Genomic DNA, 20,595 nt, shown 5'->3' on the forward strand with positions numbered 1-20,595 from the left:
AATGTAGTTTTGAATAGTGTTTGGTCAATTGTTTTGTGGTTTTGAATTTGTAGTTATAGCTTTAAGAAGTGTGTATCAGCAATTAAGAAAAAAATTCTGCATGAAAACCCAAAACTAAATTAATTCATTGAAAAAAGTGAGGTTCAAGTGAAAGTATTTCATATTCACTCTGCATATTCTTATTTATAAGAATCAATGAAGCATCTGACACATGAGCCCCTATAAATGAGTTCAGATTTATAGTAAAATAAAGTTTTATTAAAGTCATCACAATTGTCTCTTTCCCTCAGTTTCACAGACAAGGCTTAAGCAAGTCCTAGAATAAAATGAATGTTTGAGCTGTTTTAACTTAAAGCAACTTGACCTGACATATCTTAAAATATGTCACTGACATTGTTTTGTCTCAAGATCTACAACAGTAATGTTTTTTTTTCAAAGGAATGTTTAAAATGTCCTAATTAATCCTGGCTTAATCTAAAGCCCTGTCTGTGAAACTGGGACTTATTTCCTGAAGGATGGTACTCACCATTTTCTCACATGGCCTCTAGGTGGCAGTGCTTCACAAAACAATCAGTCTCTAAAAACATTAGTGACCATCATTAAATGTACACGATTTTCCAAAAATATAAATATTATATCTATTTGTTGATTTCATAGCATTGCTATAATAAACAGTTTCTTACTGCAGAAATGGTTCACATTCTGCTGCTGTCAATTTGTATTCTTTAAAAAAAGGCAATAAATGACCATAATCAACATAGTATTTCACATTTGCTAATTTAGCAGATGCTGTTTATTCAAAGCAACTTACAAATGAGAAAAATACAATATTATTTGTTCCTATTTTCTATAAGGACCAGCTTAGAGCAGCATGCTGATATTAGTTGGTTCATGTTAGTTTGGTTTTGGATCATAGACATGTTAGAAAAACAACATCTGACCAAAGATTTTAAGTTCAAACATATATAATGTATTTTTGCTCCAGTATTTTCTTCTCCTGCTCTCTTCTTGATGTTTTTCAGTGTTTCAGCCTTTTAGACTCATTTATTTCATCTTCTCAATCAGAAAATCAAAGTGCTGAAGTGTGATCAGTGAATCAGTGTTGAGTGCGATCATCTGCAGATATTCCACACAGTGAAAAGCTTTAAACACCAGCTTTATTTTCTCTTTCTCTAATTCTTTAAATTCTTCTTCCAGCTTTTCCATCCATCTCCAAACTTTCCATCATATTCCTTCTTTAAATCATCATATGTCCTCTTCTCTTTTCTTGTCCTTATTACATATATTGCTGCTTCTTTGACATGTTTGCTTTTGTTTATTGTTAGCCTTGTTTTTCTTTAGAGCCTCTTGAGTTTGTTTCAGCTCATTTTGCTTTAGTTCCTTCATTTGAACACGTGAGCGTAGATTATTGATATTTACCTCCAACTGTTACTGTAACACATCTCGAGTCATCCTCAGGGATTTGGGTTGTATTGTCTTAAGAAACTTGAACAATCCTGCCATTCCTCTAAAACTGAAATTCCATGAATGTTCCTGGATAAATTCATATTCTTCATCAGCAGCATCTGACTGACAGTTGTCAAACAGGAAAAACACTGGCTGATTCTCATCATTCTCTGCACACTTGATTTTAGCCTCTTTAACAGCCATCAGGACATTTTTAGGTCGAGCTCCAGATGAGTGTGTGAAGAGCAGGACAATGTTTTCAGCAATATCTCTTCCAAATAAAGACTGAACAGAATTAAATATGTATTGTTGTCTGTCAGAGAGACGATTCTGGGTTGCTTTAATCACCAGACACACTGCATGTATTTCATTGATCCCTTCTGCAGATTTACATAAACTAAGCAAACTGATGGCGATCTTTTTATCAAGATCAACTCCACGAGTGTCTCCATATCCTGCAGTGTTGATGATTGTTAAATCGATTGGACTCTCTTCTAGATAAAACCCATAAACAGTGATGATGGAGGTCTGACTGTGAACTGATGTTCGGTCACTCTGATCATCTGTGATCTCAAACCAAACCTTGTCTTCTCTCTGAACACCCAACATGTAGTTGATCATCACATTGATCAGGGTTGTTTTTCCTGTTCCTATTTCTCCCACCATCAGAATGATTTTATGGGGTTTGTTTTTGTCTCTCTCTCCAAATGTGATTTTTCTATATAGTTCAGTTTGATCCATATTGTTTGAACTTGTTTGCAGATGGTATCGAGCAGGATTTCCATCTTCAATTAAGATGCTTTTCTTGATGAGATCATTTTTGTTCTGTATAAAAACACAATAACAATAAAGATGTTCGTGTAAATGTTGTACAATGTCATACTTTGAAATCATCATCAAATTATAAAATTTCCACCAACATCCCAGATATAATAAAGGCCCTTTCACATAACTTTAAAAAAAAAGTTAAGCATTATTTATTTTATTTGTCATTTCTCCTCATATGCTAAATGTTAGTTTAAAATTGTTGCAATGTTTTCTGTTTTGTATACTTTAGTAATTAAATTCTTTGTTAGTTAATTTGCATCCCACACCCAGTCTTCTGTGAGGTTTGGTTATCTACAGTAGCAACCTAAAATCGCCCTTTAATAGGAAGCTATCAGCAATGCTTTACATGTGATCATCAGATCAGTGATTGTGTTGGAGGTTCAAGTCATGTGAAAAGGCCTCAAGATTAGAATAACAGTGTTTAATGATGTAGTAAAATCCTATAGCTGATATTTCATGAACGATCATCATACCTTTGTAATGATTGTGGTGACATCAGATTCAGTGATGTAGTTGAGTTTTCCCACTGCTGCACATTTGATATTGTACTCAGTATCTGGTCTGAGATCAGTCAGAGTAACTGTATTCTGGTTCTTTGACACAGTTTGAGATCTCCAGTCTTCCTCTTCCTTCATTTTGTACAGTAGTTTGAGCTCCTCTGTAGCAGGACACGGTGGAGACACTTTCAAAACCACTTGTCTATATCTGACATCTTTAATTATCGGACAGTCTGGTTTTGATGGTGAAGTGAAGCAAACAGCTTCATTAGATTCATTTTCATACAGAAGAATGCAGGAACCAGGATGATTTTCATGGTCTTTTATGGAAACCATAAATTTAGTGCTTTTGTTGTTATATGAACTCATCAGCTGTTTAAATTTGTTCAGATGTTCTCTCATTTTCTCCCTGATGCTTCCAGTGAGCCATGATTGAGACGCCACACCAGGTTTCTTCTGTGGATTTCTCATCATTTGAGGATTCATGTAATTTTCTTGTTCATTAAGAAACTCATCCGGCTGCTCCAGAGAACTGAAAGTGTAACAAAACACATTCTCCACTTGATTATCTGACAGATATGAGTCCAAGTTTCCATTCATTTCGGCTCCAAAGTCCATTAACTGTCGAAGAAACTCATTAACTGTGTTCAATTCTTTTCCTTTCACTGTGATCCACTCTTTCAGACTCTTTTCACTGAATGGAGACTCATCATGAGCTTGTAGAAGATCCTTCAGATCACAAGACTCTTTTTCACAAGCTTTAACTGACTGGATCACAGATTTGATTCGGTCACTGAATTCTTGTCGGTACATTTGGCAGTTTTGCTGCATATTTTGTATTTTCTTATGAAGTGCACTAAAAGTTGTTTCTCTGGTGTTTTCCAGAAGTTCACTGCACTTGTTTTCAGTCCAGTTTAGATTTTCGATAGCAGACTCTTTGGCCTTGATATGTTTCTGGTTTATGACTGTGAGACGCGTCACATCACTGTCTACGGTGTAGTTGAGTTTTCCCACTGCTGCACATTTAATATTGTACTCAGTATCTGGTCTGAGATCAGTCAGAGTAACTGTATTCTGGTTCTTTGACACAGTTTGAGATCTCCAGTCTTCCTCTTCCTTCATTTTGTACAGTAGTTTGAGCTCCTCTGTAGCAGGACATGGTGGAGACACTTTCAAATCCACTTGAGAACATCTGACATCTTCAATGATTGGACAGTCTGGTTTTGATGGAGGAGTGAAGCAAACAGCTTCATTAGATTCATTTTCATACAGCAGTATGCAGGAACCTGGATTATTTTCCATTTCTTTTGATGCAACAATGAATTTGGCTGATGTGCAATCATTTAAACCAATCAAGTTTTTAAATACCCTCAAGTTGTTCCTCATTGTCTTTTGGATATCAGGTGCGAGCCAAGTCTTGTGTTCAGATTCAGAGCTTTTCTCTTTATTTTTTCCTGTTGATGAAGACCTCAGGAAGGCCTTTTGTTTAGAAAGCAGCACATCTGTCCAGCTCAATGATGTGAAAGTGTAGCTGACCAAATGTTTAACTTCCAGATTCATCAAATTTTTATTGAGGTTGTTTTCTACCATTGCTCCTGAGTCATTCAGTTGTGTGAGCAATGATTTAATGATGTCAGATTCTTCCTCTTTCTCTTTCAGCCATTGTTCAAGAGTGCTTCTTTCAAATGGAGATTCCTCATGTTCATGTAGAAGATCAATCAATGCTGAATCCTCTATGAATTTTCCACGGATCTTTGGTAAGAGAGAGCCGAGTTTCTTCATGAGACTCAATCTGCACTGGTAGCAGTTTTTCTTCATGTCATTGATTTTGTCATGAAATGCAGTAAATGTCGAAGCAGGCGTGTCTGTCAGAAGATCACTGCATTTCATCTCAGTCGTACTTAAACTCTCAATAACAGATTCAATGTCTGTGCTTAAACCTGTGCTGATTTCATGTTGAAACTTTACAACTCTTGAGAAAAGTTTGTCCAAAGGATAAAGCCAAACTCTCAGAGGAACCACAAGCTCTTTGTTTTCTCCCAGCAGTTTGGGAAGATCTTCAAAAACCTTCATGGCATCTTCAAAAGAGGTTGGGTTACATGGTAGCTGGAAGTCGCCATAAAATGTACACTTGAATTTTTGGACAACAGTCTTCTGATTGTCATTCAGATTAACTTTTACACCACCTGAAATGCTGTTTAGCTTTCCAAAGACAGCTTCTACATCTACAGCTATCACTCTTTTGTCTTCATCTGAAGAAACTTCTCTATCAAAAACAAAGCAGGCATCTGCTCCGTACAGCACTGCTGTCACTACATGTGTGGCTACATCATTGTCATAGTGAGCCATGTCTCCAGAAGCAAAGTGGTTTATGATCAGTTCTTTAAACTTAGTGGTTGAATGATAATGTAATGTCAGTCTCTGTTGATTAAATGATTTCTTGGTGTCCTTGAGAAAATTTGCAGCTCCACTTACATTGATGAGTCCACCTAAAAGACTCAGTTTCAGACAACCATCAACTTTCAGCAAACTAGATTTTTCCTCAATCGTGTCTGAAGCTGTGACTGTGAAATCTGTATTAATTTGGGGTTCAGTGTTTATTTTCTGCTCGTTACTCCATAGTCTGATTCCTGTAATGGAGAATAATTAATAATTTAGGTCTAAATGCCTCTTTGCAAAACAAAACTTTAATTTTCTCCCCAAATAATTTTTGTGTTTTTGTCCCTAAATGATTTAGTACATTTTAAATTGTAAGATCTTTACTACAACCTTATAAATAATAGATTAGTTATTTTACTCTAATCATTCATTTAAAGCTTCACAGATTTGGGTCTACAGCCCGTTCATCACCTGGTACGAGAGCATCTCTCCTGCAGTCATACAGCATTCCCAGCTGGAAGGGTCTCCCTAGAGCTGCAGTCTCTATTGAATTCACTCCCACTGGATCCATGCTAGACAAAACACAGAAAAGAGGAAATCAACCAATGAGGTTACCTTTAGAGGTTTAATAGATATTTTTAAAAGATATTCACAGTTGTCAAGTGGGAAGCTGGTTTGTGAGCTTTAGTGCCACATACTACATTTTGATTAAGGATGCGTTCACACTTGTCATGTTTGGTTCGATTAAAACGAACCCTGGTGCGATTGCTCGGTTAGTGTGGTTCATTTGAACATATGTGAACGCTGCCATCCGAACCCTGGTGCGCACCAAACAAGCGGACCGATACCGCTGAAAAGATGGGTCTCGGTCCACTTCCAAACGAACTCTGGTGCGGTTCGAATGATATATGAACAGGAAGACGAGACCCTAAAAAGGACAGAATCATCATGCATGTCGGTTTTTTCTCGTCATAGACGCGAGTTTGCCCATCACAGGCATCAGACGCGCGTCTCCACGCAGCAGATCATTTGTGTGTGTGACGGATCACGGATGGATTCCCGCCGGTGTTTTGACTACTTTACACATTTTATAAGCTCTTCACAAGTTCCCAGCTGGCCAAAATACCATCACATGCAGGCTACGCACCGCTACACACACACACAACGAGCGCATTTACCTCAGCAAACAGCACTGTTTTGGATGTTCGGTAATTCCGTCTCAAAATAGGCAATACGTCATAAAATCCGACCAATCACGTTGTGAATGTATCCCTATTAGTTCGGTGATAAAATTGCCAATCTGATGTGGTGCAAAATATGAATATGAAGAACCACATACAAAGAAAGAGTCACATATTGACAGATGAAACCAAATAAATACTATTATGACAAAGTGTGTTTTTTGTGTGTTTATTAAAGGTACAATATGTACAATTTTCTGTCCGCTAGAGGCCTATTCATAACAAAGGTGTAGCTTGATGATGCCAAGTTTGAGCGCGGAATCTCGGGACATGTGGTCTCCACCTCAGCCGGTGGAAATAATCGGGATAGGACTCAGGAACAAATCATGTTCATGGATGAGATTATTAAAGTTACTGTAGTATGAAGCAGAGCAGGACCGACTGTTGTGGGAGCTGAACGAGGAGCTGGAGCGATTGATCAACACACGCCTCACGAGCAGCAGAACTTTTACTTAAACCACTTTAATGCAGTCATTTGACTATTATTAAAACAGGCATGTTGATCTGCTTTATCAATACAGAAATGTCTTCTGAAAACAGCTGTGATTGCTGATAAAGAAGCAAGTCTACAATAGTCAGAGGGTCAAGAGCTCAACTAAAGCAACAACCAATCTCCATATATATATATATATATATATATATATATATATATATATATATATATATATATATATATATATATATATATATATTATACATTTATTTTTATTTTTTGGTGCTGTTCACCATTGTTTCTGGTTCAAATGTGATTGCTTCATGTTAATTTGATTTGAAATGGTTACTAGAACTCACTTGAAGTTTTCTTTTTGAAGTCAGTCAAGTAACCCAATCAAACAGGACTTTCACTTCCCATCATGCTTTGCACCGGGCTGAATTGGGAGAGTAAATGTTGGAAAAGTGTTATTTTATGCATTTTTTATAAAGATGAGAATATGGAGAGACGTTTTACTGTTTAATGTTCTATTATGTAAAAGTTTTTGTTATGTTTGTATTTTTTGGAGATTACCATTGTGGTGAAGTGTTGAGCTTGTGCTTGTGTTAAGGACCTGCTAACAAGACTTGCCTTTATTTATATAATGAAGCATTCACTATATTAGTGCTTTGGATCAAACCAGCCCTTTTCTACCAAATTAATTTCTATCAAATCTAACTGTTTAGACTGCCAACACCAATTATCACATAAAAACAGTTATGTTTAGTTTGTTGCTATGTAAAGGACAAAACAAAAGCATTAATAATCATAGGATTATTATAAAATTCTATTTAAATAGAATTCATTACAAACAGATTTCCAGGCATTTCTCTTTTTTTTCCCACTACAGTTGATGTATTTTGCTTGCTTTCAAAGAACTGTCTCTTGTTTAGTAAAGTTTTTTTTATTATTATTGCAGTCTTTTTCTGCTGCCATTGTTTTCCTTGGATTTGCTTCTCCATGCAATTTTAAGCTTTTCTTGGTTCATTCCATGTTTTACAGCCAACATCTCTTATGCTAATTCAGATTAGCACAATTGGTTTTAAATGAATCTGGTTTATTTTAATTCAGGACTTCATAGTCCAGGTTTTAGTAATCTGTACTTAATCTGTGTTTCAGAAAGCCATTTTTTAAGCCAAGATTAACTATTCTAGATTAAGGCCTATCCTGGCTTAATTTAAACCCTGTCCGGGAAACTGCCCCTATACCTTATAAAAACATTCCTGTAACGTCAAGAAAACTGGATGTTTTTAATGTTCCCAGAACCAACACTGAATGTTTAGAGAACGTTCTTATAACAAAATTCTGTTAGCTGAGAAACTATAAATATAAATGTTTAGAGAACGTTCTTATAACAAAATTCTGTTAGCTGAGAAACTATAAATATTTCAATGTGATCAGAATCAAACGCTTGTGAGAATCAGTGCTGATCCTCTGCTCATAAAATGTTATATATTTCGTTCATTTTATATAGGTCTTATGAGTAACTATGCACTATATCAATTATACTATATTAATTATAAAATTATCTTTTTAGATGCAAAGACGCGTTGTAACGCTTTATATATAGAGAGAGATCGGATAGCTGGACCAAATGGTTGCAGCCAAGTGCAAGCAAAACTCAAGTAGGCTATCTGACGTTTCACATGGGGTTTATTATCAGCGCCGTTCCCACGAACACATGGGGCAGTTTGCAACACTTCACTGACAACTGCGTTACTGAACAAAACAAAAGAAAATAAGCGACAAAGAGCAACAGAGATAAATCATGCACACATGCGATGCTCACAGTTCGCGCTCCAACTATATACTGCCCACTCATCAGCGAGTGAGAGAGAGAGCCGTCCGCCTTAAAGGAGCAGTACCTAATTCCACTTGTTACAGATTCCCCCCCCGTCAAATAAAGGCTGACCCCAGCCGTACACAACCAGGGAGCATTACTGTTTCACTTAACAACGATACATACATGCCACAGTTGAAAAGCTGTTACAGGGTGAGAAAAAAAAACAAAAAAAAACAACGCACAAACAGTTCGTTCTTACAAGTTCGTACACTGCATTTAAGTTCAATAAAACAAAACTGTGTGCCACACCCACATATGAAATACATTTTTCTTTTTTTTTTTTTTCTTTTTTTACATAACAATCAACCTTTGAACATTTGTCTATAAACAAGTGACAATCAACACCATTTATTCATCTTCCCTCACTTAACCTCAAACTTATGTGTATGATATGGGTTAGTCCACCTATTGACTGTCCAGTCAGAAGTAATTCTGGGTTTCTGTCTCGGTCTCAAGTTATAGCAGTCCGTGCCCCGGAACGGGTTACTTGTGTCAAATCTGTGAGTGTCAAAGTCAGGTCTCATGTCAGAGTACTCTGTGTCAGCAAAAACAGCACTGTCAAGTGTCTGTTCAGGTAAGCTTTCTGAGGAAAAATCCTCGGGGAGTTTGGTTAACCAGTCTCCAGCAACACATAAGTCAGTATCATCAGACTCTCCAGCACAGTTTTGGATAGGGCCACCTCTATCCAATGATTGTACATTTTCACAATTATCAGAGAGTTTTTTATTGGACAAAGCAGTATTCCAAGAGTGAAAGGGCTGAAGGTTCACCACGTGAAACACACCAACATCCTCTCCAGTATCGACTTTTTCCAGTCTGTAGTTAACATCAGATAGTACCTTTGAGACCCTGTATGGACCAGAGTATACTGGAGCCAGCTTGGCTGTAAAGTTTGCTATTGCATCAGACTTTGGGTGTGTTTTCACTCTAACCAGATCATCCACAACATAATTAACTGAACGCCGTTTTTGGTCATAGTACCGTTTCCTGCGTTTATGTCCTTCCTCTAGAGCTATTCTGGCATGATCATGAGCGTCCCTTAAGGAAGCTCTCAAGTTCTCCAGGTAGGTCACATCCGGGTCATCCATTCCATCAACATTCGGTTGTGTGACCAAATCAAGTGGAGTCTCAAGCTCACGTCCATATAACAACATTGATGGTGACAAGCCTGTGCTCTCATGTGGTGCGGTACGAAGAGCGAAACATATCTGAGGTATGTATCTGTCCCATGAGGTGTGTTTGTCCCCCACGTATGCACGAATGGCTGTTTTCAAGGTACGGTTCACCCTTTCCGTAGCGTTTGTCTGTGGGTGGTACGCTGTAGTCAACCTGTGTTCCGTACCCAGGGTGGCCACCACAGACTCGAAGAGGTTACTCACAAATGGCGTGCCACGGTCTGAAATCAGGTAAGATGGTGCACCGTGTCTGGCAAAGATTTCGCTCAGGAATTTACTTGCAGCAACTTGCGCTGTCGCTGTTCTGACTGCATTTATTTCTACCCACTTTGAAAAGTAGTCGACAAATACAAGAATGTACTCATTTCCATTCTGTGTCCGAGGGAGAGGGCCCACAAAGTCTACCCCAGTGTATTCCCAAGGCCTTTGCGGTTTGATTGGGACCATCAGACCCGCTGGTTTCTTTTGACTAGGCTTTGTCAACTGACACACCGAACATGAGGTAACATATCTCTTTACATCCTCTGCCATTTTTGGCCAGAAGAACCGAAACTTTAGCCTGGTAAATGTTTTAGTAATTCCGAGGTGTCCGGCTGTAGGGTGGTCATGGTAGTATTTTAACACAGTACCTCTGATGGAGGTAGGCGCGTAAAATTTGAGTTGTTTCATTGGATGTAGTCCACACGTCACTTTGGAGTCTCTGACATAGAGCAAACCATCCTGAATGACATACTTTTCATCCACATCCTCTTTTCTAGAACTCTTGAGGGCACATAAAAGATCACTGACCACTGGGTCATTTTCCTGTAACTGTCTCAACTGTGCTTTGTCTGTCATCACAACTGAGGACAGGCTACGGAGATCCATCCCCCCAATAATTGCATAATCTGGCAGAATGTCTATTGGGGTAGCCTCACATTGAATTGGGTTGCGGGACAAAGCATCTGGGACCTTGTTTTGAACACCTGGCTTATGAACAATACTAAAATCAAAGTCCTGCAGACGTAAAGACCATCTCGCCAGACGACCAGAAGGGTTTGGGCGGTTCATCAGCCATCTTAGGCTGTTATGGTCTGTGTAGACTGTCACATGGAGGCCCTCTACATAAGGTCTAAAGTACTCCAGGGCCCAAATCACCCCTAAACATTCTTTTTCAGGTGTTGAGTAGGGTTTCTCAGCCTTGTGTAGAGTTCTGCTTGCAAAAGCCACGACAACATCTCGTCCCATGTCGTCTTTTTGCATTAGGGCCGCCCCAAGACCCAGGTCGCAAGCGTCTGTATGTATGAAGAATGGCCGTGTGAAATTTGGAAAACACAAGATTGGTGCTGATGTGAGACACTTTGTCAAGAAATCCATAGCCGCCTGACAACTTTCATCCCAGCAGAACGGCGTTTCTTTCCTGGTGAGATGGAAAAGTGGTTCTGCTTTACTCGCATAGCCAGGTATAAAGCGTCGATAATAGCCCGTAAGGCCAAGGAATCCTCTGACATCCTTTGTGTCTTTTGGCGTTCTGAACTCGGTAACCGCCTTTACTTTTGCTGGGTCTGGGGATATACCCTCTGGTGTGACACGGTAGCCAAGGAATATGAGCTCACTTAGACAGAACTGACATTTGCTCAGCTTCAGAGAGAGACCTGCTGTCTGTAATCTCAACAGAACCTCACGAAGGTCTTCAAGATGTTGTTCAAAGGTCGGTGAAGCTATCACAATGTCGTCCAAGTACACTGCACAGCATTTATAAATCAGGCCAGCAAGCACGGTGTTCATGACCCTTTGGAAGGTAGCAGGGGCATTGCTGAGCCCGAAGGGAAGGACTTTGAACTGAAATAGGCCACAGTGAGAGATAAACGCAGTTTTTGGTCTAGACTTTCCCTCAACGGACACTTGCCAATATCCTCGAGATAGATCCAGAGTGGTAATAAATTTCCTGTGGGACAGAAAGTCTAATGACTCATCCACCCGGGGTAGAGGATATGAATCTTTCAGTGTGAGCTGATTTAGACCCCTGTAATCAACACAGAATCTGGGTTCTCCACAAGGTTTCTTTACGATCACTACCGGTGCAGCCCATGGGCTTGATGAGGGTTCAATAATTCCTTCCTCCAGCATTTGCTTGATCTGGCTCTCAATTATCTGCTTTTTCTCAGGGGAAGTACGGTAAGGTGGCAAATGTACAGGTTTCGCACCACCGGTGTCGATCATGTGCTCCGCCATTGACGTATGGCCCAAGTGACCATCAAACATGCACCAAAAATCTTCCACAAGGGCAAGGAACTGAGCTTTTTGTTCCTGTCCCAAGCATGCCACTTCAACTTTCCCTCTTAAGTCAGATTTTTGGATATCCATGAACATCATGCACCCTACCCCTGGCATCTCCATCCATTCACTTGCTAGCTCACATGGTTCTGGCTCAATAGTGTCACATAGAGTTACAGTCCTGGATGGAATATGAATGTTGACTGCAGCTCTTAACATGAAATCCATCCCTAAGATAAGTGGTGAAGCAAGATCAGGGATAATAACAAATCTATGGTAAAAACGTTTTCCTTGGAATCCAATATTCAGCCAAATTGGTTGGGTTGGGCTGCAAGTTGCTCTGTTAGCCAATTGAATCGGGGGCGACAACCAAGGGTGCACTTTTTCAGAGTTTCCTATCATGCCAGAAATAATATCAGTCCGAATCGCGGATAGGGAAGCACCTGTATCGAGAGCTGCATCAACCGCTTTGCTGTAGAGGTTTACTTTGACAATGAATGGTGTGTTCCAGAATGAAGAAGAAGCCGGGTCTTCCACATGACCCAGGACGAGTGGCTCAAGTGTGGACATTGGAGAATGTTGGGGCACGTTTATCTTCTGGAGGGAGGATTGCCCCTGTAAAATGTCCTCCCTCCCCTGAAGTTTCCCTTCTGTTGGCCGAATTTGTTTTCCTGCTCACCCGTTATCGCTTCGGTTCTCGCCACTCTGACTACGACCTGGTGTTCCAAATCCTGTTTGAAAGTTCTGCTTTTCAACACCTGGGAATACATTTGCTTGTGCTGCAAAGTTGCAGTTTGGACAATTTCGGGAGGTGAAATCAGGTTCAGAACATTTGAAGCAGTAAATTTCATGTGCTTGTTCTTTCATTGGTAGCGGGGGCTCATTACGACTGTTTGGGCCAAGAACAGAATGGAGCTCATGTGCCCGCATCAGGAGGTCGACGACTGACGTGATCTGTGTACCATATATTGCGACTCTGTATCGCTCTAATGCATGTTTACAAATCAGTTCAATTTGATCTTGTTCTGTGGGTGGAGACTTTAACTTTTTGAATTCGCTCAATAGGTGCGCCACAAATGTTGGAAAAGGCTCATCAGGTGCCTGAACACGATCTAGGATTCCTCTCAAGATGCGTTCCTGATTGTCTGATGGAAGAAACACACTTTTAAAAAGGGTGCGGAATTGTGTCCAGGCTGTGATGTGTTCACTCAATACTGAAAACCATTTCCTGGGTTCTTTGGCTAGGAAGCGAGGTAATTCGAGAAGAATCTGGGCATCGCTCAGCCCCAACGAGGTTCTATATACATCCACAAGCTGAAGCCACTCCTCGGGCTGAATTTTCCCATCCCCTCCGAACACAGGGGGCTCAAGTTTTGACTGATTCAAGACTGAGGCTAGCGCTCTAGTTGTGCTATTTAGCAGTAAAGAAGTTTGAGAAAAGGTTGCTGCCTTTTCTGGCGCTACACTGCAATCAAAGGCTGTCGCCGAAAGTTTTGGCACGTGAACAGCTTGGGCCTGGGCATATGGAGTGGAAGCGGCCATTGGAACGTTACATGTAGGTAAGGGGTTTGAAGCCGTTGTGTACATGTTTTGACCGTAATCATCAATAATACCTCTTTGCAGATCAAGGGACTCCTTTAAGCATTTACGCAGCACTGCTACTTCTGTCCTTAGCGACTCAACCTGTGTCTCCAGGCAGACAGTTGGCTTTTGAGCTCTCCTCCTAGGCTCAGACTCAAAAGGTGAAGTCAGGTCAGTCATATCTGTCAAACCATGCACATATTTAGCCATTGTATTCAATATAGGCAATATATAATCAGCGTGGTTTGTAGTCAATGTGGTAAAACAGTAAATTATGCAGTTTTCAACAAAAGTCAACAACTGTCACTTTAAACTCAGAGCATCAAAAAAAAAAAAAAAAAAAAAAAAATCAACAGTAGAAAAAAACCCAGTTTGTAGAAACAAAATTCAACAATATGACATAAGTTGTTTTTTTTTTTTTTTTTTTTTTTTTCACAAAGGGATCTCAAAACCACACGTATATGTGGACTTTCATGGCAAACCTGCTTTACAGTTCTGATGACGCTGTGAATACGGAATTCCAGTTCGAATCCCGGTAAGATTCAGATGAATCAGTCACTACGTGACCCGCCAACCAAGATAATCAGTGTATTCTGTAGTCTGTGTTCAAACCTGAATGAATCTTTTCAGTTGAAACTCTTGAACGGTTTTGTTTAATCGTTGTTGAACCAATGACTCCTCTCACGGTCCGAAACGAATCACACGTACCAGAATGAATCTCACGTTCCGAAACGAATCACACGTGCCAGAATGAATCTCACGTTCCGAAACGAATCACACGTACCAGAATGAATCTCACGTTCCGAAACGAATCACACGTGCCAGAATGAATCTCACGTGTCCTTGCACAATTTGTCCGTGAGCTTCTCGGAGGTCGGAGCTTCAGTGTGTGCAGAAATGTCCGTAAAATCCAAATCGAACGATAATATCCTCGAGCAGCACGCCCAACGGGCTGATCCGAGGCCAGAGGCAAAATGTTCGGGCGCCACTTGTAACGCTTTATATATAGAGAGAGATCGGATAGCTGGACCAAATGGTTGCAGCCAAGTGCAAGCAAAACTCAAGTAGGCTATCTGACGTTTCACATGGGGTTTATTATCAGCGCCGTTCCCACGAACACATGGGGCAGTTTGCAACACTTCACTGACAACTGCGTTACTGAACAAAACAAAAGAAAATAAGCGACAAAGAGCAACAGAGATAAATCATGCACACATGCGATGCTCACAGTTCGCGCTCCAACTATATACTGCCCACTCATCAGCGAGTGAGAGAGAGAGAGCCGTCCGCCTTAAAGGAGCAGTACCTAATTCCACTTGTTACAGCGTTCTGTGTGAACGGCCCCTTACGGTGTTAAAGGTCCTTCAGGACTTGTTCCAGATGACTTGCAGGCCAATAGATCAGCAGTTGGATTTCAGCATTGTACTGAGGGTATAGAATAGAATGAGGGAATAGAATGAGATCCACAAATATATGTTAGGAGTTTCACAAAAAAAATAAATTAATTAAATTCACAAATTAATAAAATGAGATTTTCTAATAAAAAACATATTCACAAATATATTTTTACAAGTACAACTCTGCCTGCATTTATTTGTGAATCACCTGTACATTTGTGAATTGCTTTATGTGCATTTGTAAATCACCTCACACATTTGTGGATTTTGAAACATTTCTAGTGTCAAGATTGCAGACAAATCCACAAATAGGTTGACTCCACCCACCAACTCAAGCCAATCAGATAACGGCCACGTTGCGCTGACCAATTGCAGTACACTTTTGCTACAAACAATCAAGATTTGCTTTACAATTGGGCGAACTCGCACAATGGTACAGTGAAAAGATGTTTAAAATTTATATTTATTTAGACCATTAGACTGTCAAGTCAAGCCAAACTATTATATTTTATGCGCCATTTAAAAATGCCAGAGTTATGGGAACAACGGTATATTGGATACAGATGCGTTATGGAAGCGCCACATTATTCAAGATTGAACAGAACCTTGAATTTTTGTTCTACTAGTCCAGAGGTTCTGGGTTCTAAACCGCCCTCATATGGTTTATTATTTATTGATTTTTTTTTCACATTAAAACCAAAGATGTTCATCAGTGATTGTATACCAAGAGCAGGGATACGTTTATGTGCATTTTGTTTTGTGATTTCACCGGAACGAGTCTCCGCAACAGTGTTGTGTTAAAGGTGCCCTAGAACCAGTTTTTACAAGATGTAATATAAGTCTAAGGTCCCAGCCAACACAGCATGGTGGGGTCCAGATGGGTGTCACCTGGGCAGCCTAACTGGGGCCCAGACATTTTTGTCCACGGTTTCAATGGAGGCCCCACATGGGTTAGCCCAGATGAACTGAACACTGCTCAGTGTGCACACTACAGGCTGTTAAATGTAACACAGAAACATGCTGGAGTTAATGAGATAATTAGGTGATAATGAGCAGAATCGCTGAAGGACAGAGAAACAACTATGATTTACTTCAACCACAACCTTCGATGAAATCAACTGAAGATAAAAGACATTAAATCACTGAAGATCTGATTAAACAACTCCACAAACAGCATTACCAGCTTCACTTATTACTAACCAGATTGATTTTATTTCTTGACTGTTTTAGTAATAATGTTTCTTTGGCTGCTCTTGCAGTTTGTTATGGCAAGAAATGCAAGAGACAATATGTTTAGCTGTTCAATGATATGAATCTAATTGTCATCATGTTATGGCTTTGTTCACTGATCTAAAAAAAAGTTACAAAAATCAGAGCAGAAGAATAAATCTGAAAAATACAATCTACATTAAATCCTTTAAAACACCTACAAAATTTTTTCACACACAGACATAAAAAATCAGCGTATGAATCTCAACAATGGTGACATGCTTCATGCTGCAATGCATTCTGGGTGCCTCATACAAAACTCATCCATGACTCCCAGAATGCATTGCAGCATGAAGCATGTCACCATTGTTGAGAATCATATGCTGATTCTTGATGTCTGTGTAAGTGAATCTTGCAGGAGGTTTGAGGTGTTTAGTGAACAATGTGTTTTTCAAATTTTCTGATTAAAACATTTTTATTGTTGTAATTCAAGAAAAGATCCAGCACAAAGTTAATCACATTTTGCTCATAAAAAGCTCAGTCAATAGATCAGTGAATTATGCCACTAAATGATGACTATATTTTTATCATTTAGCAGCTGACCACATTGTCTCTTGTTTTTCTTGCCATAACAAACAGCCAGAGAAAAAAGTAAAAGTTATAGTTAAGAGGCAAACTGCGTAACTGAAGTAAGCACTGACCTTGATCACGGTGACATCAAACCAAACGTATTTTCAACAAGTCATCAACATCTAAACCTCTGGTAATTCTCAATAACAACTTTTGTAGATGTATGTCAGAAATAAAGTCAGTCTGGTTAATACTAAATGAAGCTGGTAATGCTGTTTGTGGAGATGTTTAATCAGATCTTCAGTGATTTAATGTCTTTTACCTTCAGTTGATTTCATCGAAGGCTGTGGCTGAAGTCGTAGTTCTTGTTGTTCCTCTGTCCTTCAGCGATTCTGCTCGTTATCACCTAATTATCTCATTAACTCCAGCATGTTTCTGTGTTACATTTAACAGCCTGTAGTGTGCACACTGAGCAGTGTTCAGTTCATCTGGGCTAACCCATGTGGGGCCTCCATGGAAACCGTGGACAAAAATGTCTGGGCCCCAGTTAGGCTGCCCAGGTGACACCCATCTGGGCCCCACCATGCTGTGTTGGCTGGGGTGTCCCCTGAATGTGTCTGTGAAGTTTCAGCTCAAAATACCCCCTAGATTTTTTTTTTATTAATTTTTTTTAACTGCCTATTTTGAAGCATCATTAACTATGCACCGATTAAGCGTGTGCGGCCCCTTTAAATCCTCTCGCTCCCTGCCCCCCTGAGCTGTCGACTGTAATACAGTGCATTTACATAGTTTACACAGCTAATATAACCCTCAAATGGATCTTTACCAAATGTTCGTCATGCATACTGCATGCATGCGTCGGATCATGTGAGTATAGTATTTATTTGGATGTTTACATTTGATTCTGAATGAGTTTGATAGTGCTCCGTGGCTAAAGCTAACATTACACACTGTTGGAGAGATTTATAAAGAATGAAGTTGTGTTTATGAATTATACAGACTGCAAGTGTTTAAAAATGAAAATAACGACAGTCTTGTCTCCGTGAATACAGTAAGAAACGATGGTAACTTTAACCACATTTAACAGTACATTAGCAACATGCTAACGAAACATTTAGAAAGACAATTTACAAATATCACTAAAAATATCATGTTATCATGGATCATGTCAGTTATTATTGCTCCATCTGCCATTTTTCGCTATTGTTCTTGCTTGCTTACCTAGTCTGTTGATTCAGCTGTGCACAGATCCAGATGTTAATACTGGCTTGTCTAATGCCTTGAACATGAGCTGGCATATGCAAATATTGGGGGCGTACATATTAATGATCATTAATACATATTAATGAGTGTTATGTTGAGATTCGCCTGTTCTTCGGAGGTCTTTTAAACAAATGAGATTTATATAAGAAGGAGGAAACAATGGTGTTTGAGACTCACTGTATGTAATTTCCATGTACTGAACTCTTGTTATTCAACAATGCCAAGGTAAATTCAATTTTTCATTCGATGGCACCTTTAATCGATAGATTGAACTTGAAGCGCCAGGCTGTGTGATGACAGCGCAGTGCACGAGCGCCAAGAGAACACTGTTGCGCCACTGATAACAGCGACAACGAGCGTTCAGCATGATTTCAAACACAACACATCCCAGCGCCAGATCTCCAGTCATTTAAAACAAAAGAACGAATTGATAATCAACTGTAGAAGTTTCTTTTGTATTAGTATATCCATGCCACGAAATGTTTCAAAAAGTGGTGGTGACAACATGGAGTGCTGGAGACACTTCCCACCCGCAAATTACGTCTATAATTAGCATATTAACACTAAAATGAACACACATGAAGAAAGATAAAAAAAAAAATTCAGGTGCACACGTTGTTTAGAGCAAGTGTATTATCTAGTCACTCACAGACATCAAGATTTTGCATATGATTCACAACAACGGTGACATTCAGAAGACCTCAAAAAAGACGAAAATTAGTTTCATTCTTTCTCCCCAGTAGACGTCTCTTCAACGTAGGCTATGACTTTTGTGACAAAGACGTTAAAAGACGTATTCAGTACATAACTTTGCTTAATGGGAATGTCTACTGGCCATCACTTACGTTTCCATTAAAGGACCGATACATTCAGCGCAAACTGGATTTATCATTATTTGCTATAAAGAAAACACACGTTATTATTCAGTCGCGACTATGAAATCTACGGATGTGCAAACTATGAGGAAGTCCAGAATAAACAAAAACACATTGACAAATGAAACATGAATCCAAATAAATACGATTATGTCAATGCATGATTTGTCTGGGTTCATCAAGCAATCTCAGGTATTTTTAAAGAATAATGTTTAAGAATAAAGTAGAATTAGCCTACAAACCCAGGCTATAAATATATTTAAGCCTCAATTTGTGATGATCCACATCGATCGGATCGCAATTGCATGTCATTTCAAACACCCGCCGGTGAGTTATGAAATGAGAAAATAGATTGCAATGTATTTAATGTTGACGCTAAATGAAATGAAACTGATATAAAAAGATGACATGGCATCGGTGCTGATCCTGTCCTTTTGTTGTTTTTCATTACTTTATATTGGTGGGTCTTCACAGCAATCATAATTAAGTTAAATTAATCTACTTACTGTTTTAGGATCATTCTGGTTCCAGATGACTTTAAACTCTTGCAGGTAAATAAAACAACAGATGTATTTATACTCAGGGAAACACCCTCATGGTCACGTGATTTATAAGAAAATCTGCCGTTTGATGGCATTTGTAGAACAATTGAATTCCTTTCCCTTTGAAAACTCAGAACAGTCTCATTATAAATGTTGTGCCTTCATTTTAATTCTTACATCTTCTGAAACTTTAACATTGTGTTGTGTATTGGCAATAACCTTTCACTGTATATTTATTGTAGAATAACAAACAATAACTTCATGACCAAAACATGCATTGCAAAAATGGCATTCAAAAATGATCTCTACTATATTATATAAATTATTATTAAAACAAACAAACAAACAAAAAGTCTACACAGTCTAAACACTAAAATCAGAGTTCAGAGTTTCTTTGCACTGTAGGACATTCTCGTTCACTGTTCCTTGCTGCTGGAATGATCTTCCTGCCTTCATCCAGAATGCAGAATCCCTGGCAATATTCAAAAGACAGCTGAAAACTCATCTCTTTCGTGAGCACTTAACCTCATCTTTAAAAAAAACCAAAAAAAAAAAAAAAACAACAACAACAACTTCTTATTCCTATCCTTTCACTTCCTCTAATCCCTCTCTATTGTAATTTATGATACTCTGAGCACTGCCTATAACTTGTGTTGTGAGCACTTTCTTGTGTCTGTTTGCCTCGTCATGACGACTCGCTTGTTGTATTCCTCACTTGTAAGTTGCTTTGGATAAAAGCGTCTGCCAAATGAATAAATGTAAATGTATCTTAAACTCATTTCTGAACAGTCCATTTGATTTTATGTTCGCTTCCTGTGACAGCTGGCTTAATTACACATTTTTATACTAATCAGAACACACCGTAAAATTAACCTGCCCTTTGGTCCCTAAAGGAAACTAAAGCTGATAGATTTCCAGGCCATGGCTAACACACACATGACATACACACATCTTTGGATAATGTTCACTGGAGCATCCAGAGGAAACCCTCAATAACACAGGAGTGAACATGAAAACTCCA

The 20,595-nt window shown here is 39.1% G+C and overlaps 2 protein-coding genes across 2 annotated transcripts; both read right to left on the bottom strand.

Moving 5' to 3' along the window:
- Positions 1-797: 797 nt before the first annotated feature.
- On the bottom strand, positions 798-4,186 carry LOC137014088 (uncharacterized). The gene is made up of 2 exons (XM_067378214.1): positions 2,748-4,186; positions 798-2,271 (listed from the first exon to the last, which is right to left on the bottom strand). Exons 1-2 carry the CDS (start codon positions 4,155-4,157, stop codon positions 1,429-1,431), a joined length of 2,253 nt encoding a protein of 750 aa, XP_067234315.1. The 5' UTR covers positions 4,158-4,186; the 3' UTR covers positions 798-1,428.
- A 29-nt stretch (positions 4,187-4,215) lies between these two features.
- LOC137013745 (verrucotoxin subunit beta-like) lies at positions 4,216-19,574 on the bottom strand. Its single transcript, XM_067377677.1, has 4 exons — positions 19,539-19,574; positions 5,622-5,722; positions 4,308-5,401; positions 4,216-4,239 (listed from the first exon to the last, which is right to left on the bottom strand). Exons 1-4 carry the CDS (start codon positions 19,550-19,552, stop codon positions 4,216-4,218), a joined length of 1,233 nt encoding a protein of 410 aa, XP_067233778.1. The 5' UTR covers positions 19,553-19,574.
- Positions 19,575-20,595: the final 1,021 nt, after the last annotated feature.

Source organism: Chanodichthys erythropterus, chromosome 23, assembly GCF_024489055.1.
Source record: "Chanodichthys erythropterus isolate Z2021 chromosome 23, ASM2448905v1, whole genome shotgun sequence".
Classification (NCBI taxonomy): Eukaryota; Metazoa; Chordata; class Actinopteri; order Cypriniformes; family Xenocyprididae; genus Chanodichthys; species Chanodichthys erythropterus.